At 38.3% G+C, this 26,701-nt stretch overlaps 1 protein-coding gene across 1 annotated transcript in view; it reads left to right on the plus strand.

Moving 5' to 3' along the window:
* The window catches only part of LOC101023626 (probable phospholipid-transporting ATPase IM), a 271,533-nt gene that overhangs the window by 192,455 nt on the left and 52,377 nt on the right, over positions 1-26,701 (plus strand). The window contains exons 18-21 of the mRNA XM_009210142.4: positions 2,948-3,063; positions 6,042-6,206; positions 7,161-7,272; positions 9,003-9,108. Coding sequence (XP_009208406.2) covers positions 2,948-3,063; positions 6,042-6,206; positions 7,161-7,272; positions 9,003-9,108 — 499 coding nt within the window. The remainder of the gene's footprint in view (positions 1-2,947; positions 3,064-6,041; positions 6,207-7,160; positions 7,273-9,002; positions 9,109-26,701) is intronic.

Here is a 26,701-nt window from a genome sequence, read left to right on the forward strand (position 1 = left end):
TAAAACCAGTTAGGTTAAGGTGATTTTCTAGGCAAGAGAGAAGTGGCAGAGAGAAATCCATGGCTTCCCTTAGATGTGTGGTTGGTGGAGGGAGAATTGTGAGTGATGCCCAGATTTCTGGTTTTGGAGACTGAGTGGATGGTGAAGCTGATTACTGAGACTGGGAATATAAGAGGAGTAGCTAATTATTGGAGGAGGGTAATATGTCTAGTGTGAGTTTGGTGTGACTGGGCATATCCAAAAGATGTTCAATTGGTGGTCAGATGTGCAGGTCCGAATGGAGTGCTAGAGATGGATTGGACAGGATGTACACATTTGAAAACAGCTTGGTGATGGAACCTGAAGCCATAGAAATGAATGCAGTTGCCCAGGGACAGTATGAAGGATGGAAAGATGAAAAAAGACCCCGAGTAAATCTCTGAAGAACACTAATGTTTAAATGGAAAGCATCGGGAGAAGGTTTTATAACCTAAAAACTGTAATCTTTGTCCAAGTTCTGGCCATATGTTATTTTGACCATTTAAAACTATGTCCTTTTTTAGTTTATTTAAGAAATACTAACTTCTGAAATGACTTAGATTTAATTAACTTTGAACAGAAATGACCAGAAGACTTGGAAGGAAAGAGATATAAAACTTGCTGCTAAAGCAAATGTTTAATGAGTAAACTTAAGCAGGATTCTATGAAATTGGATTTACACAAAATCAGATTTAAAGGGACAAATACTAGGTTAAGAGAAAGTATCAGGGATGGAAAGCATTTATTGAATCAGAAAATTGTACAGCTGTAAAGGACCTTTGAAGTTAGATTGTTTAAATATCTCCTTTTTACATGTAGAAACTGAGATATGGCAATGGTGAGGGATTTACACAAATCACAATCAGTCTGTGATTCTTCCAGACCAGTGACTCTAAATGTGTGGTCCAGGGAACGTTAGGGAACTTTGTGAGTTTTCTGGAGGATGCACAAGGACAAAAGTATTTTCATTATAATATGACTATTATTTGTCTTTTTCATTCTTTTTCTCATGAGTATACCATGGAGTTTTGCAGAAGCCACATGACATGTGATGTCACAACAGAATGAATGCAGAAACAGATATGGGCATCCAACCCTCTTTTATTAAACTAGGTGTTACAAGGATCTGTAATCATGTAAAACAATGCCAATCTCCAAACTAATTTTTTTTGGAAAATATAGTTTTTTTGTAGAAATGTTATTTATGTTTATATGTTAGATTTATAATAATAATTATAGTAACTAGTGTTATAAAACTTGATATAATAAAATTTCTCATTTTTAATTTCTAATATGGATATTGATAGATAAAACTCACTAAAAAACTTTTTAGAATCCTCACTCAGCATTGAAGAATTATAAATAAGGTCCTGAGACCATAAGTTAGAGAACTAATGTCCTAGTCTAGAATACAAAATACAGGCAAATGTGGATTATTCATCCTTTGCCTTTATACCTCTGGTGATGGAAGGGAGAAAATATAAGGGAAATTATTAAATTGGATTATTGTACAAGAAAATCAAGAGAAATTCTTTCCCAGGATTAAGCTTTTCCCCCCTGATTTAACAATTAGATAAATTGCATATGTTTTTCTCTCTCTTTTTCCCCAATGTAGGGGATTAGAGCTAGAGCACAAGAAAACCCAAATGAATCCTGGCACTTAGGCAAACTAACAAAGGCTCTTAAAACAGAAGACAAGACCTAGACAAGGCCCAGTCCTAAAAAGTTTCTTGGGTACATTATTAGATCTATGCAAGCCGGGAGGAAACTAGAATAGATAAGTGTTGACTAGGGATAGAGGGGAGGGTAACATTGTATTTTGGTTTTTATATTTTTTTAAACTAAGCTCTAAATTTTGTATGCCATTTTCTATGGCATTACATTAATAGTAATTAATAGTAAACATTTATGTTAACCTTTTTTGAGGCATCCTCTTCATAGGGAAAAGGGATAATTGAGTGGAAAGTGTGTAATGATCGTTGACTCAACCGATGAAGCCTACGAGGGTAAGAGTATTCAGATCATGAAGTTGTGACAAAGGCAGTTGTCTTAAGTTGTAGGCAGTTCTGGGAAGAAATACACAGCCATGCCATTCATTCATTCAACGAATAATTATTAACTGGCTACTATGTGTCAAGCTGTACAACTAAACCTACAAAGTTAGGCCAAGTGTTCTGTGGTTTGAAAGAAAGGTTTGTCTAACAGCAATATGCTGGGAGTTGTGGTTGGGAATGGAGTTGAGGGTAGCCTAGGAAGGGCTGTCAATCTCAAGCCTGTGGGGCAGGTTAAAAACACAGTACTACTGATATAGACTTCCAGTGGGAATGAGGTATAGACTTTATTTTTAAAAGCCCCTCTGTGAAGTGTGTTTTCAGTGAGAATTTGTGACCCAACAATGAACCACCAATAATTAATGGACTTTTCCAGAGTAAAAGGGATGAAGAAATATGTCAGCAAGGGCCAAGAAAAAATGTATAAACCATGACTTTGAATGGCTAGAATTGCATATGGAGATGATTTGGCATAACACTGATATTGATTTGAACAGCAGGTCTTGAATTTCACACTAGGAGACGGGCAAATAAAGCTCTCAATTCTGCTCAATATGGAGATGAAGACTTAATTTAGATGTATCAACCCTTCGGAAATAGTAAGCAAGGGAAACAGGAGGGTCATATGCTTTAGAATAAAAACACTTGTTTCTGAATTCGGGAAATCAAAGATTCCAGTAGATGGAGCATTTCTAAGTTAATAAATGAGAATAAAGCCAAGTGACTTAGGTAATGACCTAACCAAAGGCACTGAGTGTCTTACTACTGGCTAAAACATTATGCCCATTTCCAAACTGCCAGGCTGGAGGTCTGGGAGAGTCCAATTTTGATGTATGTCATTGATTATAATCTGCTTTTCCAAACTTTTTTCTTTTCAGTTCGAAACCCGGAAGGACAGATAAAGCTTTACTCCAAGGGAGCAGATACTATTCTGTTTGAAAAACTTCATCCTTCCAATGAAGTCCTTCTCTCTTTGACGTCAGACCACCTCAGTGTAAGTGCCTCCGTCTTAAGGTTAGCACAATGGCCCTTTTGCCATCTCCTATGGTTAGGTCCTGTTTAGAAAAATAGCAGCTAAATGATTTGACTACAGAAATAGAAAGCATCTGGAGAGTGGTTCCACAGGAAGCTGTGCCAATGATTGTCTGGAAATTGGCACAAGGACCCCCGCGTTCTGCCCTGTTGGAAGTCCTGTCAGTCTCACTATAGGTGGAGGAACACACAGCAACTGAGCAGTAGCCACAGAATGCGGGCGTCTGGGGAACCTGATGTAACTCCCCTGCAGCTTCATGTTGCTCCTCTTGGAAGACTGGACTAGTTCTGGAAAGAGCAGCCAGAGAGCTCCTTTTCCTTGGGTTCTGATGTGTTTGGTACCAGTGGAATATCTTATGATTACTCCCAGAGAAAGTTTAGGGCTGTGTTTAGATTGTGAGAGGAAAATAGTCTCTGGTGCACACTTTCTCCTCTAAGGGTCTTTTTATTCAGGTTGTAAATCATGATGAGTCCCTTGTGTGTCCTCAGACACCCACTTTGTGTATTCTGAGACCAGCATAATTTCTTTACAAAAGCTTTCTGAAAGAAGTAAGGGTGATTTTTGGCACTTTTCTGTTAAATGCCAAAAAGTAAGGGAATGTGAATTAATATGAGCATTACTTGTTTTAAACCTGAGATTCACGTGTGTCTCTAATATTTGTCTGTGGTTCCATTTAAGGCCATCTGGTCAAAACTCGCATTTTCTCATTGGTTTCTTTCCTTTAAGACGTTATTGAGTATTCATGTTCTTTGTCAGACCCTATATTTAATACAAAACATTCCCTGAATCTTTAAACAGCAAATAAACAAATAAAATAAAAAATCCTCTGCTTTACTTTAAATTTAAAAAATGATGGTTTAGTAATATTGGTTACAAACATAGCTATTGTTTTTGTCTTTCCAATAGAGAATTCTTGATTTTCTTTTAATCTTTTCCAGGAGGCCAGCATGGTCTTTAAAATGTTTTTTAATGAAAACAACACTGGAATCATAAGTATCTGACTTTTTGCCATTACTCAAACACCAAGGCCCTGGGTTTTCATATATTCTCCTTTGATACTAAACTATAGGAAGCCTAATTTGGTCTTTTTACATTTCTCTGCAAAATAATTTTTTTTCAGATAATATAAATTTGACTTGCTCTTTGCTTCATTCACTTTGTTCATTTTGACTTCCAGATTCTGAGGTCCTAAATGTTTATTTAATTACTGATTTTGAATTGTTTAATGATAGGAAAAGACCTTAATCAAAGGCTCATTTAGGATTGAATTTGTGTTTCATGCACTAATTAAATAACTTAAATCATCTGTTTCCTTTTGTAATGTCATCTTATTGTTCATTCACTTTTGTGCAGAACAGAGAGGAAGGCAGTGGTAATGCCCAGTGGGGTTGCAAGTTAAAGGCAAAAAAGGGTTTGTGTGAATTAAGAGGACAAAAGATCATTACAAGACAGTAACTAGATTTTCAGATCAGTAGGGGATCCAGTGGTGGTCTTGAAAGGCAGGGCTTGCAAAATGTGATTCCAATATCCAAAGTGCTACCAATTGCCTACTAAATAAATTTGGATAATTTTTCTCAAGATCAGTCTAGGGTAAACCATCTCATTGCAGTATGCATTGACTTTTCTATTTACCTAATTACAGTATGTCACGGTTTAACCTACGCCTGGTTATAAACCTATATGTGCACCATAAGCCAAAACACCGCAGAGGAGACATACTCAATGGCAATGCCCAAAGGAGCAGAAATGGCCATAAAAATGCTTTACTTGCAGTGTAGAGGCCCATAAAATGACCACTGGAAGCACAAGCGGAATGGGAGTTTTTGAGCATTTCCCCCAAAGCAATCTGCATATGTTTCTAGTTACCATGGCTGTGTGAGACACTTAGCAACTACCAGTCTCCTCTATTTCTTTTCCCCTACTGTTAGGATAAAGCACCAGAGGTGGTGTTTGAGATTGTCAGGATACAGGATAAAGGAAGAGTGTGGTTCCCCTATCAGTTTGACTAATTTAGTACTAAGTTCATAGAATATAGCTTCTAAAAATAACACTATTTTTTGCACTAAGCTGACTTGATGATGGTGTCTTTAAAATTGCAAACAATTTATTATTATTAAGATAAAACTTTAATATAGCAAAAAATAAAAAGTTTCACAGAGGAGTCTAGAATGAAAAGTGAAGGTCAGCCTCCGTATTTAGTCCTGCTTCCCAGAAGCAACCACTTATATTAGCTTTTCTTCCTTTCTCTCCCCTTTTGCCCTAGAAGTTATGGTTATAACCTTAAGTAATATGCTTAAACTTCTAATATCTGACTATTTAACATCTATTTATTTATTTATTATTTACTTTTAGCTTTTTATTATGAAAATTTTCAAGCATATACAAAAGTAGGATTCAGTTAGTTTTAGGCATAGCATATCACTAGGAGGAATGTGACAAGACTTTGGTGGGATGTCATGTTGTGGTTCCTGGAGAGAGCCTCCTGCCTTTGATTTGAGAACTATGGCTTCTCCAAGGGTCCTTTCCTCTTCACTGAAAGCTGAGGTCCATAAAACACACTGGGTCCCTCTCATGGCCAGAAATGCTTCCTTCTGTAAAGGACAGATTGGAAACAAATATGTATTGCCATAAATGAGTATCTCAAGTCATGGGTGTCATTGATCACCTCTCAACTAGGATACTTCAGCGGGCTTTTCAACTGTCTTTAGGGGGAAGTCTTGCTCCCCTGCATGTTTTAACCTCATAGAAATAAAACGGAAAATACATACATTATCTCCCATTTCTGAGGAGACTAAACAGTTGAGAGTAAGGATAGCCAAGCAGTGCTCTTAGGACAAAATGAATTTGAGTGGAACATTTCTTACCAATTATTTTTGTTGTTGTTATTTCTGTGCTTATTGTTTCTTTGATGGTTCATGAGTCTATGTCATCTCTGGCAGGAATTTGCAGGGGAAGGCCTTCGGACCTTGGCCATTGCACACAGAGACCTGGATGACAAGTACTTTAAAGAGTGGCATAAGATGCTTGAAGATGCGAATGCTGCCACAGAAGAGAGGGATGAACGAATAGCTGGGTTGTATGAAGAAATTGAAAGAGATTTGATGGTATGAGTTTAGAAGCATGATGATTTGTGTTTACAGGAAAGATAATATGTGTTTAGAGATTTAGCATAGGAATAAGCCATTGGCTAAATCATCTTGCACACAGCAGATGTTTCTCTTTCAATTACTGAATCATGCTTTATAGGTTGGCTTTGAGTTTTCCACGTATGGTCCTAGAGAGCCTAGAACTGTATTTCTATTAGCAGTAGCTTAAGCAATTGGAAGCTTCCCAAGAGTAGAAGATAGTAGGCTCCCTATTCTTTGTCAACCTCTGATGTGTCCTTGATGTTATGGGATTTTTATTTTTCTCCTTTTTTTATGATCCACCTTTTGAGAGCAGAGAAATTTGCTGTGAAGAATGGGGCTACAGCTCTAAACCATCCTAGGCCATGAGATTCTGATGATATCTGTGCTATCCAGAGCATGGTCTATTCTAAAAACCACTCTTACCTGAAGCCCCAGTGGCCAGGAGAGTATGCTTTGTTCATCTTTCGATGAAAAATCGTGCAGGAACCTTCACTTTAGTTTATGGCATCTGCTTGTTTGTTAATGTAGAAGAATGACTAGACTTTTTGTGATCAGCTTCCTGACCATGGAATGAAGGCTGTTCTTTGGACCCCTCAGCTGTTGATATAAGTGGGGAAGCAGCTGGGGAGTTCTTAAGTCCAAATGGCTTCTTACTGCTCACGCTAACATGTTATCTGAGCATATCCGCCCCTTCAGGTAAATAATAACTCCCAGGATCTCTGCTGTTAAGTTGGCTTGATTTGGGAGCTTCCTTTTGGAGTCCTTCCCAACCCACTTTCACACAAAATAGGTTGCCTGCTATATCAAAGTATCATAATTTCTGTCTTCAATTCATATTCTTTGGCTTCCAAACTCTGTGAGTGAAATCGTAGATGTTATAGATGTTGTTTGCATGCATTAACATAAGTTTTTCTCTGTTTTTCAATAAAGCTACTAGGTGCCACTGCTGTAGAAGATAAGTTACAAGAGGGTGTTATTGAAACAGTTACAAGTTTATCACTAGCCAATATTAAGATCTGGGTCCTAACAGGAGACAAACAAGGTAACTTGAAAATGGATGATGATGATATTTTGAAAATGGGGAGATGACTTATATCACAAAATTTTAATTAACCAGAAAGGTTAATTAATTATTCATCGTATCTTCCACATAGGAAAGACTTGAAATAGAGAAAAGAAAGTTAATGTATTGCAAGAATCTATTTTAAAACAAACCAAACTAACAAAATGCCTTCCATAGTATAAGCTGGGATCAGCTGAGTTTCAGTCCAATTGCCTCTTGAATATAGTCATTATACCTAGAGGCAACAATGGTATTAAGAATGTTTAACAGTTGGTTTATATGAACACTGTCCCCAGTCAGGACAGATATTGGCACAGAACTGAAGCAGGATATTGGAGACCTTGGGTTACTCCTTTAGTTTCTTGATGGTGGGGAATTTGAAGGATCTTAGGGCAGGTGTCAGGGTGATGGGAACACTTTGAAGAAGCTCAGGGAAACAGCTGTTTATCAACCGTTTATATAAATATTTTGGTATTTTAATAATTCTACTACGGCTGTAATAGTGCAACCTGGCTGAATTCCAGGACTATCTATACAAGGTACAGTGAGAATTCATTGACTTTCAGGCTTGACAGAATGCCAAATCATTAGTGAGTCATCATGTTCTACTACATTTCCTATGAAAGAAAAGGGGACCAACATGTTTTTGATCTACTGCTAGCAGTAATGATTAAAACAAAAATGATTTTATGCTTGGCTATTTGTAAACTGAAAATATTCAATTAACTGGCACACACCTGTGTTAAAATTCTATCTACTTATTAGGTATTTTTTTACAGCATTAGGGGATTTGCAGATGTGATAAATCAGTTCTCTACATCTTGATCCAAATCATTGACCACAAAAAATAAACAGTAGAAAGTTGAGCACTTGGGTGTGTTACTAGATAGAAACTCTGTAGAGTTTGATTTCGGTCAGTTACAGCTGTTCTATTATTACAAATATCCATGAATTTACTATTATTTAGCTTTAATTTCTGTGGTTTATACAAGGTATATGCTGAGATTTTATCAATTACCTTCCTTAATTTGGGACAAAACTAATGATTCCTCAGAATTAGCTACAGTCTAATTATTCTGTACTGTTAGAGACAATCAAATAACTCTATCAGATAGAAGGAGTTATCTGATTATCTTAGGTTCCATTTCTATAAAATTAGAGGAAGAATTACCCAACACCATCTGATTCTCCAGTTCTCTAGGAGAACAGTGCTGGGTGGTTTTTGAGATGATAGTCAAATTCCAAACTTCCATATATTTAATGGGAAAATGGCAAGGTTGTGTTTGAGAGAACTATAAAAATTTTGTAAGACCACTGTTTTTTTCATTCAACTGAACATTTTGTGAGTTTTTTTCCTTCAAATTGTCTTCCATATCAGAATTAAATATTGGCTAAGTTTATTAGTTTAGCTCTCCCAAGACAGTATTTGGACTTCTGGTCAAAGGTTTTGTATTTGTACATATTATGTCACAAGATCTTAAGGTATTTTCATGAGTGCTAATTTGGGAATGAAAAGGTTTTTCTGAAAACTAGATGAGAAGGCTGCACATTTGTTGCTGTTGCTACTTGGGCATGGGTTTAGCAAGTAGTAAATTTGAGAGGGCCTGTAGGCTGTAAGAAAATACAGCTAAGCCCTCAAAACTTTCATTAAAAATGGACTTACATTATTAAGTAACATTTTAACTGAGTTGGGCTTTATTTTGTTTTAGAAACTGCCATCAACATCGGTTATGCCTGCAACATGCTGACTGATGACATGAATGATGTGTTTGTGATAGCAGGGAATAATGCTGTGGAAGTGAGAGAAGAACTCAGGTAGGTGTTGAAGGAAGGAGGAAAGGATGGAAGGACGAGAGGGAGGGAGGGAAAAAAGATCCAAGAGTTGAGAAAGTGGAAAGCTATGCTGTAGTTTCCTGTGGTCTTAAATTAGTATAAAGTTCTTTGTACATGTTTCCTAAGCTGCTTCCATTCATTTTGGTGACAAACTGAGATAAAGTTGATATCAGTAATGAATTATTGTCTTCAGGCCTCCAGCATTTCTCAAGTATTTTTAGAAAAGAATTTCAAATCAGCTATGTTGAGTTGTCCTTTAAAATTGTGCTTTGGTCAGTACCTGCTAACTCTTGCGTGGTGATGAGTGATCAGTATCATGAGATACTTGTTAAAAATACCAATTCCCTAGCTCCATTCTGACCTACGAATTAAGAATCAACAGGGAATGGGATTTGGGACTTTGCATTTAATAAACACCTAGATGAAGCTCATGATCAGATGAGTTTGGAAGACACAGCTGTCGTCGATGACATATAAAGATGGAATAGTCTTTCAGCATTAAAGAAAGTAGATATTTTGACATAGTTACTATTGAACCCAGATATATACTGTTCATGTGAAATAAAATACTGTGAAATTTGTGTCACTACTGCACAGTGTCAAAAATATATAAGTGCTGAAATTGGAGGTAACAGTGGACAGATATTAAAGTTTGAGAAATAATATTTCTTAAGATGTACCGATGTATTTCATTTCCTTATTTCTTGTTACTTTATTTGGAGAAGAACATTTAAAAATCTGCATAAATATTTTCCTAGAACTTTAAAAATATTGTTTTATAACAATTTTTGCTTCCTTGTTGCTTGTAGTAGCTTCTGTAAGCTCAACTCACTTAGAGACTGGCCAAGCAGAATGATGACAGAGACAAATTGCTTGTTGCTTGCTCCATTCTAGATGGGGAGCTAACCTTCCTTCAATATAATAGTAGAGCACTGTGGCTTCCCTAATATGTCTTGTCATTAAACTATTCTTCCTGAACTTTAAGAAAAGGAAGACTTAAAGTCAGCACCTCTAGTTGATGGTACTTGCACATGAATCTCCCAGCTTTTCTGTTTTACCTGCAGTTTAAAAAAAAAAAAAAAAAACCTGCTATATCATGCTGGTTAGAAACTATGACTAGACACTGCATATGTCTTTGCAAAATAAAAATTGGGAAATTTAATTAGCTATTACTAATATAATTTAAATATTATTATTGATATAATTTTAATGATAGACCCCATAAAGTCAATTGGGGAAATAATAACTTATTTAATAATCAATTAAAATTTTAAAAGTAGATTCTTTACCCTTTGATTTTTGGGTTGACTCTTTTTAAATTGATATATAATATATATACATATTTTTGGGGCACATGTGATATTTTATTACATGGATAGAATGTATAATGTTCAAGTCAGTATATTTAGGATATCCATCACTTTGAGTCTTTATCATTTCTCTGTGTTGGGAAAGAAAGTCCTCTCTTCTGGCTAACTTGAAATATACAACAATGGTTGCTAACTATAGCCACCCTACTCTGCTGTTGAACTTTATAATTTATTCCTTCCATCTAACTATACGTTTGTACTAGTTAACCAGCCTCTCTTCATCCCCCTACTCCTACCCATACAACCTTCCTAGTGTCTGGTATCTATCATTCTACTCTTTGTGAGATCAACTTTTTTAGTTTTCACATAGGAGTGAGAACATGTGAAACTTGTCATTCTGTGCCTTATTTGACTTAACATGGAACCCATGGTTCCATTCATGTTGCTTAAAATGGTAGGATTTCATTCTTTTTTGATGGTTGAATAGTATTCCATTGTATGTGTATACACCACATTTTCTTTATTGATTCATCCATTGATGGACACTTGGGTTGATTTCATATATTTGATATTATGAGTAGTGCTACAGTAAACATGGGGTGCAGATATCCCTTTGATATAACAATTTCATTTCCTTTGAATAAATACCCAGTAGTGGGGTTGTTAGATCATATGGTAGTTCTATTTTTAGTTTTTGGAGAAATCTCCATAGTGTTTTCTCTAGTGGCTGTACCAATTTACATTCTCACCAACAAAGTGTAATAGCTCCCTTTACCAGCATCTGTTATTTATTTATTCATTTTTTAATAGTAGCTATTCTAGTTGAAATAAAATCACATCTCATTGTGGTTTTGATTTGCATGTCTCGGATGATTAATGATGTTGAGCATTTTTTTCATAGATATGTTGGCTATTTGTGTGTCTTCTTTTGAGAAACATCTATTCATGTTCTTTGCTTTTTAATGGGGTTGTTTTCTTACTGTTGAATTGAGTTCCTTGTATATTCTGGATATTAGTCCCTTGTTGGATGAATAGTTTACAAATACTTCCTTCCTTTCAGCAGACTGTCTCTTCAGTGTGTTGATTGTTTCCTTTGCGGTGCAGAAGCTTTTTTATTTCATGTAGTCTCACTTGTTTATGTTTTTGTTGCCTGTGCTTTTGAGGTCTTAGCCATAAAATCATTGTCTAGAGACCAGTGTCTGGAAGTTGTTTTCCCTATGTTATCTTCTAGTAGTTATATCATTTGGGGGATTATATGTAAGTCTTTAATTCATATTGAGTTAATTTTTGTATATGGTGAGAGATAGGGGTCCAGTTTCATTCTTCTGCATATGGATATTCAATTTTCCCATCACTGCTTATTGAAGAGGATGTCCATTCCCTAGTGTGTGTACTTGGTGTCTTTGTCAAAAATCCCATGATTGTAAATGTTTGGATTTATTTCTGGGTTCTGTATTCTGTTCCATTGGCCTATGTGTCTGTTTTATACCAATACCATGCTGTTTTGGTTACTTTAGTCTTGTAATATATTTTGTAGTCAGATAGTGTGATGCCTCTAGCTTTGTTCTTTTTGGTCAGGATTGCTTTGGCTATTTGGGCTCTTTTTTGGTTCCATATGAATGTTAGGATTTTTTTTCTGTTTCTGTGAAAAATAACATTGATATTTAGATAGAAATTGCATTGGGTAGTGTGATCATTTTAACAATATTAATTATTCCAATCTATGAGCATAGAATATATTTTCATTTGTTCGTGCCCTCTCCAATTTCTTTCACTGGTGTTTTGTAGTTTTCCTTGTGGAGGTTTTTCACCTCCTGGGTTAAATTTATCATTAAGTATTTTTTTTTTTTTTAAAGCTATTGTAAATGGGATTGCTTTCTTGATTTCTTTCTCAGGTACTTCATTATTGATGTATAGAAACACTACTGATTTTGTATCCTAAAACTTTACTGAATTTGGTTATCAGTTCTAAGAGTTTTTGGTGGAATCATTTGATTTTTTTCTGAATGTGAGATCATGTTGCTTGCAAACAGGAGCAATTTGACTTCTATGTTTTAATTTGGATGGCTTTCATTTTTTTCTCTTGCCTGATTGCTCTGGCTAGGGCTTTCAGTTATGATGAATCAGAGTATAAAAGTGAGCATCCTTGTCTTGTTCTAGTGCTTAGAAAAAAGAGTTTCAACTCTTCCTCGTTCAGTATGATGTTAGCTGTGTGTGTCATATATAGATTTTATTATGTTGAGTTGTGTTCCGTCTACACCTAGTTTGTTGAGAGTTTTTATCATGAAGGGATGTTGAATTTTATCTAATGCTTTTTCTGCATCGATTGAGATAACTATATGGTTTTTGTCCTTCATTTTGTTGACGTGATGTATCATGCTTATTACATATGTTGAACCATGCTTGCATTCCTGAGGTAAATTTCACTTGATCGTGGTATATTATATTTTTGATCTGTTGTAGGATTTTTTTTTTTAGTTTTTTGAGACAGGGTCTTGCTCTGTCACCCGGCTTTCAGTGCAGTGGTGCAATCATAGCTCACTGCAGCCTCAGCCTCTTGGGTTCAAGTGATCCTCCCACTTCAGCATCCTGAGTAGCGGGGACTACAGGTATAAGCCACCACCACACTTGACTAATTTTGTATTTTTTGTAGAGATAGAGTTTTGCCATGTTTCCTAGGTTGCTCTCATATTCCTGGGCTCAAATGATCTGCCTGCCTTGGCTTCCCACAGAAGGATCATTTGAGCCCAGGAGTTTGAGACTAGCCTGGGAAACACAGCAAAACAAGGCATGGAGCCACCACACCCAAGCCTGCTGTTGGACTTAGTTTGTTAGTTTTTAGTTGAGGATATTTATGTCTATGTTCATCAGGGATATTGACCTGTAGTTTTCTTTTTTTGTTGTGTTCTTCTCTGATTTTGGTATCAGGGTAATGCTAGCCTTGTAGAACAAGTTAGAGAGAATTCCCTTCTCTTCAGTTTTTTGGGATACTTAAGGATAACTTATATTAGTTCTTCTTTACACGTTTGGTAGAATCTGGTAGTGAAGTCATCCAATTCTGGCTTTTTCTTTGTTGGGAGACTTTTTATTGCAGATTCAATCTCATTACTGGCTTTTGGTATGTTCAGATTTTCTGTTTCTTCCTGATTCAATCTTAGAAGGTTGCATGTGTCCAGAAATTTATCCATTTCCTCTAGGTTTTCCTGTTAGTTAGCATGTAGTTGTTCTTAAAATCTTGATCTTATATATTTCTGTGGCATAAGTTGTAATGTCTTCATTTTCATTCCTGATTTTGTTTTTTGGATCCTGTCTCTTTTTTTCTTTGTTAGTCTAGCTGAAAGTTTATTAACTTTGTTCATCTTTTCAAAAAAAAATAAAAAATAAAAAAACAACAAGTTTTCGTTTCATTGATCCTTTGTATTTTTTAGCCTATTTTATTTACGTGTGCTCTGATCTTTATTATCTTTTACCTTCTACCAATTTTGGGTTTTGTTCTTGCTTTTCAGGTTCTTTCAGTCATTTCATTATATTGCTTATTTAAAATCTTTTTACTTTTTTGATGTAGGCATTTATTGCTGTAAAGTTCTCTGTTAGCAGTGCTTTTGCTGTATCCCATAGGTTTTGGTGCGTTTTGTTTCCATTTTCATATGTTTGAGGAAATCTTTTCATTTTCATCTTACTTTCTTCATTGGCCCAGTATTCATTCAGGAACATGTTTAATTTTCATGTAGCATATTGTTTCTAAGTTCCTCTTGGTATTGATTTCTAGTTTCATTCCATTGTGGTCTGAGAAGATACTTGATATGACTTCAATTTTCAAAAATTTGTTGAGACTCATATTCAGGCCTAACTTATGGCCTATACTGGAGAATGCTCCATGTGCTGGTGAAAAGAATGTGTAGTCTGCAACTGTTGGATAAAATGTCCTGTGGATGTCTGTTCAGTCCATTTGATCTAAAGTACAGTTTAAATCTAATGTTCTTCATTGATTATCTGTCTAAATGATTTATTTGATGCTGAGAATGTACTGTTGAAGTCCCTTATTATTATTGTATTGGAGTCTACTTCTCCCTTTAGATCTAGTGATATTTGCTTTATATATCTGGGTGCTTCAGTGTTGGGTGCATATATATTTAGAATTGTAATATCCTCTTATGGTAATATCTTCTTACTGAACTGATCCCTTTATCATTATAAAATGATCTTTTGGGCTGTTTTTACTATTTTTGGCTTAAAGTATCTTGTGCCTGATAAAAGTATAGCTATTCCTGCTTGCTTTTGGTTTCTGTTTGTGAGGAACATCTTTTCCTATACCTTTACTTTCAATCTATAGGTGTCTTTACAGGTTAAGAAGTTTCTTGTAGGCAGCATGTAGATCACATTTTTATAGATCCAGATCCAGGCCATCTGGATCACATTTTTAAAAAACCCATTCAGCCACTCTATATGTTTCAAGTGGAAAATTTAATTCATTTCCATTGAAAGTTGCTATTGATATGTGAGGTTTTGTTCCTGTCACATTGTTAATTGTTTTCTGGATGTTGTATATATCTTCTGTTCCTTTCTTTTTTATTATATACTTTTGTGTCAGTACTTTTCTTTAGTTGTAACCATGAGTCCTTTCTCTTCCTCATTTGTGTGTTTGCTTTACCAGTGAGTTTTGCACTTTTATGTGTTATTTGTAATAGTAGATATTGCCCTTTTGCTTCCAGGTTTAGGATTCCCTCAATTATTTCTTGTAGGGCTTTTCTAGTAGTGTTGAATTCCCTTAGTTTTTGCTTGTCTGGGCAAGACTTTATTTCTCCAAAGAGGGTAATTTTATTTCTCTACAATAAAGTAACCTTATTTAGAAATAACTTTATTTCTCCAAAAAGGATAACTTTTAAGGGTATAGTACTTCTTGACTTCCAGATATTGTCTTTCAGCACTTTAAATGTATTATCCTATTATCTTCTGGCTTGTAAGGTTTTTACTGGTAAGTCTATGGTAAGTCTGATGGAAACTCCTTTATAGGTGACTAGATGCTTTTCTCTTGCTATTTTTAGAATTTTCTTGTTGTCATTGACGTTAGACAGTTTGACTATAATGTGTCAGAGAGAAGACCTTTTTGCATTGTACTCATTTGGGGATTGCTGGGCCTCCTGTATTTCAATGTCTACATCTCTTGCTAGAGTTGGGAAGATTTTATCTATTATTTCATCAATAGGCTTTTGAATACTTTCGTTCTCTCTTCACCTTTGGGAATGCTGATAATTCAGATATGTGGTTGCTTTGTGTTGTCTCACATGTCATGTAGGCTTTGTCTACTCTTGCTAATTCTTTTGTTTTACTTTTGTTTGACTGGGTTATTTCAAGAGACTTGTCTTCAAGTTCTGAAATTCTCTCTTCTGCTTGATCTAGTCTATTGCTGAAGCTCTCAAATATAATTTTTATTTCATTCAATGAATTCTTCAGTTGCAGGATTTCTGTTTGGTTCTTTGTTGTGATATCTACCTTTTTGGTAAATTTCTCAATCATATCCTGAATTGTTTTTCTCATTTCTTTGTATTGTTTATCTTTGTTCCCTTGTAAATCACTAAACTTCTTTCATATCATTATTTTGAATTATTTTTATGGGAATTTCATAAATTTCCTATTCATTGGAATCTGTTACTGGAGAATTATGGTGTTCCTTTGGAATTATATTTCCTTGCTTTTTCCTGTTTCTTGTGTCCTTACATTGCTATCTGCACATCTGGTGTAATAGTCACTTCTTCCAATTTTGTGGATTTACTTTGATAGAAGAGGACTTCCTCAATATGTATCTATGGTATTTGTTGGGTAGGGCACTTTGGCTTTGATTCTGGATGTGTGCAGTAGTATAGTCTCCATATAATTTATTTGGCTTTTTTTTTTTTGTAAACAAAGCCAGTGGTGTCTGTGACTTCCTCAGTGGCTTAGGGTATGGCTGTTAATGGAGGCTATAGTGAAGTTTTATTGGGCATGGGGACAGCAGGTGGGACAGTCTTGGGCACCAGTGGGAGCAGTGGCAGGCTGAGCCTGCCTGTCTTTGGGGCCAAGGGTAGCACATTTGGCACTGGTGTTAGTGTGTCCTGGTGGGCTGATTCTTGGGTCACCAGGAGGCTTGCTCAGGTGCCAGCAGTAGAAGCAGTGGGCTGAACCTTGGGCCCCTGGGCTGCAGGCATGGCATAGGCAATGGCAGTAACAGTGGTTGGACAACTCTCTGGCTCCCAAATAGTCTATGCTGGTGTTGGCAGTGGCTGTGGCAGGCTGGTCAGGTCCACAGGTGGTAAGTGCAGGTGGGTGCTAGCTGTGGTGGTAGTGGCAGGCTGGGTTAGCCTGTCTTCTAGTCTCTGGGAGGAGTGCTCACGATGGGGGATGGAGCCACGGTGGTGGATGGTGACGGAGCAGGGTGATCCCCAGGCCCCTAGGTGGTATGCTTCAGCACTGGGGTTGGGCATATGAAGGGTGGTCAAAGCCAGGCTGGACAGACCTGTCTGTATGTTCCCCTTCTCCTCGCTGTCCAGTGGTATGTATGGGTGCTGGCTGTGGTGGACAGGGACAGGGTTATCCCAAGTCCTCTGGTGGAATGCTCCGCTGGGGGTGCAGTAGCTGCACTATGGCCCTGCTGGCTGCTGGGGTGAGTGGGATTGCTTTTAGTAGTTGCAGCCTTAGGCAGGTGACTGGGAAGGGTGTGCTTTGGCTGTAGGTAGCAGTTATCTGTCCGGTAGCCTATCCTTAGGGCATGTGAAAATGTGAGGAAGTCCTGTTGCTGGAAGGGTGGTGGGGTTGCTGTCAGTGTCTTGCACTTTGGCCATGGTGGCAGTGGTGGCAGTGGTGGTGGCTGCAGGTGGGGAATGTCAGTGGAGCTCCAGGAATGTGGAAAGGGAGGTACTGTTGGGCCTGCAGGCAGGATGCAGTCTGGTGGGGCTGGGCTCTCAAAATGACACTTTGCTGTAGCTGCTTAGGACTTAGAGTGGTATGTGGGACTCAGTGTGAGCTCCCTCTCTGGGGGCAATGGCACTGCCTTGTCTTCAGGCAGCTCCCTATGTTAATTTCAGGGTCTGAAAGGGTTGAGAGGAGGCTCTTCCATGGCTAGGATTGGAGTCTGTGGTGGGATTGTGGACCACCGAGCATCCCTCACTTATACTTTCCCTACATTGGAGAGCACTTCTGGGCTCCCAGCCAGGCAGGATACCTTGTTCCCTTCTTCTTTCTTGTAGGTGTTTCCTGTCACTTCTCTCTTGAATTCCAGTGTTCTCTCTTAGATAACATATTGGAAGTATGATTATCTACTCTCTATCTTGGTGCTTCTTTGTGGAGGAGGCAACTGCCAGATGCCTTTAGTCGTACATCTTGAAGCACCACTCTCATTCAGAATTTGACTCTTGCTGAAGGAAGGTAGATGCAGACGGATCTAGATTTTAATAAGCTTATTGCTAAATGTTTTGAGACAGTGCCTGGAACAGTATTGTAGGGAGTACATATGTATTACCTCATTTTGTTCTTAAGAAACTCAATCATAGGCATTACTATTTTCCCTGTTGGACAGATTAGGAAGTTGAAGTATATAGAGGGTAAGGAACTTGCCCAAAGTGGTCCTTGGTTCAGGTGGGATGTGAATTAGACAGCTTGGCCCCAGAGCCTGTGCACTTGCCATGTGTTTCCCTAGACATACCTTAGATGTATTCCTATTCCCTTTAATAATTAATCAATTAATCTAAAAAATATAGTTGTGAAGACATCTCACTGCTTCACTTGAGTAAATGGTCAGACACCAGATTAGCCAGTGGAGTCAGCAGAAACTTGCAGCGGAAATAGCAGATGTAGGATAAAGAGTACGGCTTCCTGTCAACTGGATTTGAGGTGGAATCTCAGCGTCATGCTTAGACTGAGTGGGATACTTTTGATATGTGAATAACCTCTCTCTGCTTGGTTTCTTCATTTGTAAAATGGGGATACAAATATCTACTCTATAGCTTATTTTATTTGGGGGATTAGATAAGAACTTAAAGCTTTCAAATTTGAGTTTTGAGGGCGGAGCAAGATGGCCGAATAGGAACAGCTCCAGTCTCCAACTCCCAGCGCCAGCAACACAGAAGACCGGTGATTTCTGCATTTTCAACTGAGGTACTGGGTTCATCTCACTGGGGAGTGCCGGACGATCGGTGCTGGTCAGCTGCTGCAGCCCGACCAGCGAGAGCTGAAGCAGGGCGAGGCATCGCCTCACCTGGGAAGCGCAAGGGGGAAGGGAATCCCTTTTCCTAGCCAGGGGAACTGAGACACACAACACCTGGAAAATCGGGTAACTCCCACCCCAATATTGCGCTTTAAGCAAACAGGCACACCAGGAGATCATATCCCACACCTGGCCGGGAGGGTCCCACGCCCACGGAGCCTCCCTCATTGCTAGCACAGCAGTCTGTGATCTACCGGCAAGGCAGCAGCGAGGCTGGGGGAGGGGCGCCCGCCATTGCTGAGGCTTAAGTAGGTAAACAAAGCTGCTGGGAAGCTCCAACTGGGTGGAGCTCACAGCAGCTCAAGGAAACCTGCCTGTCTCTGTAGACTCCACCTCTGGGGACAGGGCACAGCTACACAACAACAACAACAACAACAACAACAAAGCAGCAGAAAACTGTGCAGACGCAAACGACTCTGTCTGACAGCTTTGAAGAGAGCAGTGGATCTCCCAACACGGAGGCTGAGATCTGAGAACGGACAGACTGCCTGCTCAAGTGGGTCCCTGACCCCTGAGTAGCCTAACTGGGAGACATCCCCCACTAGGGGCAGTCTGACACCCCACACCTCACAGGGTGGAGTATACCCCTGAGAGGAAGCTTCCAAAGCAAGAATCAGACAGGTACACTCGCTGTTCAGAAATATTCTATCTTCTGCAGCCTCTGCTGCTGATACCCAGGCAAACAGGGTCTGGAGTGGACCTCAAGCAATCTCCAACAGACCTACAGCTGAGGGACCTGACTGTTAGAAGGAAAACTATCAAACAGGAAGGACACCTACACCAAAACCCCATCAGTACATCACCATCATCAAAGACCAGAGGCAGATAAAACCACAAAGATGGGGAAAAAGCAGGGCAGAAAAGCTGGAAATTCAAAAAATAAGAGCACATCTCCCCCGGCAAAGGAGCGCAGCTCATCGCCAGCAACGGATCAAAGCTGGACGGAAAATGACTTTGACGAGATGAGAGAAGAAGGCTTCAGTCCATCAAATTTCTCAGAGCTAAAGGAGGAATTACGTACCCAGCGCAAAGAAACTAAAAATCTTGAAAAAAAAGTGGAAGAATTGACGGCTAGAGTAATTAATGCAGAGAAGTTCCTAAACGAAACGAAAGAGATGAAAACCATGACATGAGAAATACGTGACAAATGCACAAGCTTCAGTAACCGACTCGATCAACTGGAAGAAAGAGTATCAGCGATTGAGGATCAAATGAATGAAATGAAGCGAGAAGAGAAACCAAAAGAAAAAAGAAGAAAAAGAAATGAACAAAGCCTGCAAGAAGTATGGGATTATGCAAAAAGACCAAATCTACGTCTGATTGGGGTGCCTGAAAGTGAGGGGGAAAATGGAACCAAGTTGGAAAACACTCTTCAGGATATCATCCAGGAGAACTTCCCCAACCTAGTAGGGCAGGCCAACATTCAAATCCAGGAAATACAGAGAACGCCACAAAGATACTCCTCGAGAAGAGCAACTCCAAGACACATAATTGCCAGATTCACCAAAGTGGAAATGAAGGAAAAAATCTTAAGGGCAGCCAGAGAGAAAGGTCGGGTTACCCACAAAGGGAAGCCCATCAGACTCACAGCAGATCTCTCGGCAGAAACTCTCCAAGCCAGAAGAGAGTGGGGGCCAATATTCAACATTCTTAAAGAAAAGAATTTTAAACCCAGAATTTCATATCCAGCCAAACTAAGTTTCATAAGTGAAGGAGAAATAAAATCCTTTACAGATAAGCAAATGCTTAGAGATTTTGTCACCACTAGGCCTGCCTTACAAGAGACCCTGAAGGAAGTACTAAACATGGAAAGGAACAACCGGTACCAGCCATCTCAAAAACATGCCAAAATGTAAAGACCATCGAGGCTAGGAAGAAACTGCATCAACTAACGAGCAAAATAACCAGTTAATATCATAATGGCAGGATCAAGTTCACACATAACAATCTTAACCTTAAATGTAAATGGACTAAATGCTCCAATGAAAAGACACAGACTGGCAAACTGGATAAAGAGTCAAGACCCATCAGTCTGCTGTATTCAGGAGACCCATCTCACACGCAGAGACATACATAGGCTCAAAATAAAGGGATGGAGGAAGATTTACCAAGCAAATGGAGAACAAAAAAAAGCAGGGGTTGCAATCCTAGTCTCTGATAAAACAGACTTTAAACCATCAAAGATCAAAAGAGACAAAGAAGGCCATTACATAATGGTCAAGGGATCAATTCAACAGGAAGAGCTAACTATCCTAAATATATATGCACCCAATACAGGAGCACCCAGATTCATAAAGCAAGTCCTTAGAGACTTACAAAGAGACTTAGACTCCCATACAATAATAATGGGAGACTTCAACACTCCACTGTCAACATTAGACAGATCAACGAGACAGAAAGTGAACAAGGATATCCAGGAATTGAACTCATCTCTGCAGCAAGCAGACCTAATAGACATCTATAGAACTCTCCACCCCAAATCAACAGAATATACATTCTTCTCAGCACCACATCGTACTTACTCCAAAATTGACCATATAATTGGAAGTAAAGCACTCCTCAGCAAATGTACAAGAACAGAAATTATAACAAACTGTCTCTCAGACCACAGTGCAATCAAACTAGAACTCAGGACTAAGAAACTCAATCAAAACCGCTCAACTACATGGAAACTGAACAACCTGCTCCTGAATGACTACTGGGTACATAACGAAATGAAGGCAGAAATAAAGACGTTCTTTGAAACCAATGAGAACAAAGATACAACATACCAGAATCTCGGGGACACATTTAAAGCAGTGTGCAGAGGGAAATTTATAGCACTAAATGCCCACAAGAGAAAGCAGGAAAGATCAAAAATTGACACTCTAACATCGCAATTAAAAGAACTAGAGAAGCAAGAGCAAACACATTCCAAAGCTAGCAGAAGGCAAGAAATAACTAAGATCAGAGCAGAACTGAAGGAGATAGAGACACAAAAAACCCTCCAAAAAATCAATGAATCCAGGAGTTGGTTTTTTGAAAAGATCAACAAAATTGACAGACCACTAGCAAGACTAATAAAGAAGAAAAGAGAGAAGAATCAAATCGACGCAATTAAAAATGATAAAGGGGATATCACCACCGACCCCACAGAAATACAAACTACCATCAGAGAATACTATAAACACCTCTACGCAAATAAACTGGAAAACCTAGAAGAAATGGATAATTTCCTGGACACTTACACTCTTCCAAGACTAAACCAGGAAGAAGTTGAATCCCTGAATAGACCAATAGTAGGCTCTGAAATTGAGGCAATAATTAATAGCCTACCAACCAAAAAAAGTCCAGGACCAGATGGATTCACAGCTGAATTCTACCAGAGGTATAAGGAGGAGTTGGTACCATTCCTTCTGAAACTATTCCAATCAATAGAAAAAGAGGGAATCCTCCCTAATTCATTTTATGAGGCCAACATCATCCTGATACCAAAGCCTGGCAGAGACACAACAAAAAAAGAGAGTTTTAGACCAATATCCCTGATGAACATCGATGCAAAAATCCTCAATAAAATACTGGCAAACCGGATTCAACAACACATCAAAAAGCTTATCCACCATGATCAAGTGGGCTTCATCCCTGGGATGCAAGGCTGGTTCAACATTCGCAAATCAATAAACATAATCCAGCATATAAACAGAACCAAAGACAAGAACCACATGATTATCTCAATAGATGCAGAAAAGGCTTTTGACAAAATTCAACAGCCCTTCATGCTAAAAACACTCAATAAATTCGGTATTGATGGAACGTACCTCAAAATAATAAGAGCTATTTATGACAAACCCACAGCCAATATCATACTGAATGGGCAAAAACTGGAAAAATTCCCTTTGAAAACTGGCACAAGACAGGGATGCCCTCTCTCACCACTCCTATTCAACATAGTGTTGGAAGTTCTGGCTAGGGCAATTAGGCAAGAGAAAGAAATCAGGGGTATTCAGTTAGGAAAAGAAGAAGTCAAATTGTCCCTGTTTGCAGATGACATGATTGTATATTTAGAAAACCCCATTGTCTCAGCCCAAAATCTCCTTAAGCTGATAAGCAACTTCAGTAAAGTCTCAGGATACAAAATTAATGTGCAAAAATCACAAGCATTCTTATACACCAATAACAGACAAACACAGAGCCAAATCATGAATGAACTTCCATTCACAATTGCTTCAAAGAGAATAAAATACCTAGGAATCCAACTTACAAGGGATGTAAAGGACCTCTTCAAGGAGAACTACAAACCACTGCTCACTGAAATAAAAGAGGACACAAACAAATGGAAGAACATACCATGCTCATGGATAGGAAGAATCAATATCGTGAAAATGGCCATACTGCCCAAGGTAATTTATAGATTCACTGCCATCCCCATCAAGCTACCAATGAGTTTCTTCACAGAATTGGAAAAAACTGCTTTAAAGTTCATATGGAACCAAAAAAGAGCCCGCATCTCCAAGACAATCCTAAGTCAAAAGAACAAAGCTGGAGGCATCACGCTACCTGACTTCAAACTATACTACAAGGCTACAGTAACCAAAACAGCATGGTACTGGTACCAAAACAGAGATATAGACCAATGGAACAGAACAGAGTCCTCAGAAATAATACCACACATGTACAGCCATCTGATCTTTGACAAACCTGAGAAAAACAAGAAATGGGGAAAGGATTCCCTATTTAATAAATGGTGCTGGGAAAATTGGCTAGCCATAAGTAGAAAGCTGAAACTGGATCCTTTCCTTACTCCTTATACGAAAATTAATTCAAGATGGATTAGAGACTTAAATGTTAGACCTAATACCATAAAAATCCTAGAGGAAAACCTAGGTAGTACCATTCAGGACATAGGCATGGGCAAAGACTTCATGTCTAAAACACCAAAAGCAACGGCAGCAAAAGCCAAAATTGACAAATGGGATCTAATTAAACTAAAGAGCTTCTGCACAGCAAAAGAAACTACCATCAGAGTGAACAGGCAACCTACAGAATGGGAGAAAATTTTTGCAATCTACTCATCTGACAAAGGGCTAATATCCAGAACCTACAAAGAACTCCAACAAATTTACAAGAAAAAAACAAACAACCCCATCAAAAAGTGGGCAAAGGATATGAACAGACATTTCTCAAAAGAGGACATTCATACAGCCAACAGACATATGAAAAAATGCTCATCATCACTGGCCATCAGAGAAATGCAAATCAAAACCACAATGAGATACCATCTCACACCAGTTAGAATGGCGATCATTCAAAAGTCAGGAAACAACAGGTGCTGGAGAGGATGTGGAGAAATAGGAACACTTTTACACTGTTGGTGGGATTGTAAACTAGTTCAACCATTATGGAAAACAGTATGGCGATTCCTCAAGGATCTAGAACTAGATGTACCATATGACCCAGCCATCCCATTACTGGGGATATACCCAAAGGATTATAAATTATGCTGCTATAAAGACACATGCACACGTATGTTTATTGCAGCACTATTCACAATAGCAAAGACTTGGAATCAACCCAAATGTCCATCAGTGACAGATTGGATTAAGAAAATGTGGCACATATACACCATGGAATACTATGCAGCCATAAAAAAGGATGAGTTTGCGTCCTTTGTAGGGACATGGATGCAGCTGGAAACCATCATTCTTAGCAAACTATCACAAGAACAGAAAACCAAACACCGCATGTTCTCACTCATAGGTGGGAACTGAACAACGAGATCACTTGGACTCAGGAAGGGGAACATCACACACCGGGGCCTATCATGGGGAGGGGGGAGGGGGGAGGGATTGCATTGGGAGTTATACCTGATGTAAATGACGAGTTGATGGGTGCAGCAGACTAACATGGCACAAGTATACATATGTAACAAACCTGCATGTTATGCACATGTACCCTACAACTTAAAGTATAATAATAATAAATAAATTAAAAAAAAAAAAAAAAAAGAACTTAAAGCTTTATGACTGTTCCATGAGCATCTTTCTTGCCTTCCTCATTCTGTCTCTATTTCCTCCCTTCTCCCTTCCTTCATTCTTTCAGCCATGGATCCCAATCTTTCCACCAACAAGGTCTACTTTTGTAACTATTTCCCCAATAAGGGCAGCAGGCCTGGAACTGCAGGGGAAGGAAGGGGTAGAATAAAATAGACAGCTTTTTGGAGGTAGAATGAATAGGTCTTGAAATTTGATTGGATGTGAAGAGAAGTAGTAGGAGGCTTTGTCACTGCTAGGTTGTCTAACTTTCACAGCCCAGAGTGTGCTCAGGCATGCAAGAATAGAAACTCATTAAATTTTCTAAAACTGAACTCGAACCTCTTTCTGTCTGATGACAGAACAGTTAAACTAGGCATTTTCAGTTAAATTTGGTTCAAGTCTGGGATGCACAATTGCCTCACCTGTCACTGTTCATCAGTGTCTACCCTGCTGGCACCCAGCACTCCCCATGTCTATGTTCCTGTCTGGTCTCTGCTCTCTTAGGGTTGTTGTTGGTTTTCCCTCTTGGCTGACTTCCACACTCTGCTGGGGCACCACGGAAAGTGTGGCTGCTCTTCCTCACCTCTCTGTGCCCAAGAGGACTTGTGTTCTTATGCAGCCACTTCAGTTTCTAAAATCCCTTTACTCTGCTGATTGCCCCAAATTTATCTGAGGATTCCATTAGCCACACGGTTCCTTCATCCACTACCAATCTAGGTGTGGGTCAGGACCCAGACTTCTTTTAGCCATTATTTATCAGTTTCTTAACTCCTCCTCAAAGACCTCTATCCCTAGGCTGGGATGGGAAATGAAGGAAAGTAATTTCTTTCTACTCTGCTCCTTTTGTCATCATTTTAATGCTTTGACTCATTTAAAGTTTATTCTTTTGATACTTAAAGAAATCCCCCCCTTCTTTTTCCAAAAGTCCAATTAGTGAAATTCCAGATTGCTGAAATTCAGACTAATGATGCTGCTATGAGTTTCAAAACCCTATTTTGGTGCTCAAAAAGCAAAAGTTTGGTTCTGTTTTTCTCCTTCTATATTTGACTCTGCAGATCCTCCTGAAGCAAAGCATATTTCTAGTTAAATAGAGAGGGTCACTTGTGGTCCTAGTAGTAGTGGGAGAAGGAGTGATTGAGTTAATATCTCAAGATTTTATCCAACTACATTTGGTTGACTAGATGACATAACTGTCATTATGTGGAAAGAATATGGAGAAATGTGAACTACTTGTATACTGTTGTTGGGAGTGTAAGTTGATAGAAACTCCCTATAGGACAAACTAGCAGTATATTTCAAAATTACACATATGCATAGTTTTTACCCAATGATTCTTCTAGAAATTTCCCTTAAGAAAATAAGTGAACAAATGTATGAGTTTGTATAAAAAGGAATATCTATTGCTATATTGATTTATGATAATAGAGATGAGAAATAGTTCAAATAACCATCCATGAAGGATTTTGTTCAATGCTATGATATATACATGCAATGGAATACTCTTCAGTCATTCAAAGTCATTTTGTATTTCTTGACATTGGAAAATGTCCATGATATTTTTGTTAAGTGAAAAATGAGATTAGAAAACATCATGCATAATATGATCTCTCTTTTTGCAAAAAAGTGTGTGTATATATATAGGTATATATATGTATAAAACATCTGCCCATCTCCTTACCTCCTTGCCTACTAAGATCTGAAGGACATAAACAATGGTTCTCTCTGGGTGATAGAATTATGGATCATGTTTACTTTCTTCTTTTTGGCTGTTTGTATTATCTGATGTTGTAATAGTGTTTGTGTAATGCTTTTACAATTAGAAAAAAGCTTAAAAATTGTCTTTTTTAATGAGAAGAAAAATATTCAGAAGAAAAAAAATAAAGAATTTCCAGCTAGACTCAATATTTCAGAAGCCTTGGGGCCACCTTGCTCAGCTGAGTGGAAAATAATGTTATTTCCACTCAGACTTGTAGGTAACCCCATTCTTAAAGTATAAGACAGAGAGGCAGCATATG

Source organism: Papio anubis, chromosome 7, assembly GCF_008728515.1.
Source record: "Papio anubis isolate 15944 chromosome 7, Panubis1.0, whole genome shotgun sequence".
Classification (NCBI taxonomy): Eukaryota; Metazoa; Chordata; class Mammalia; order Primates; family Cercopithecidae; genus Papio; species Papio anubis.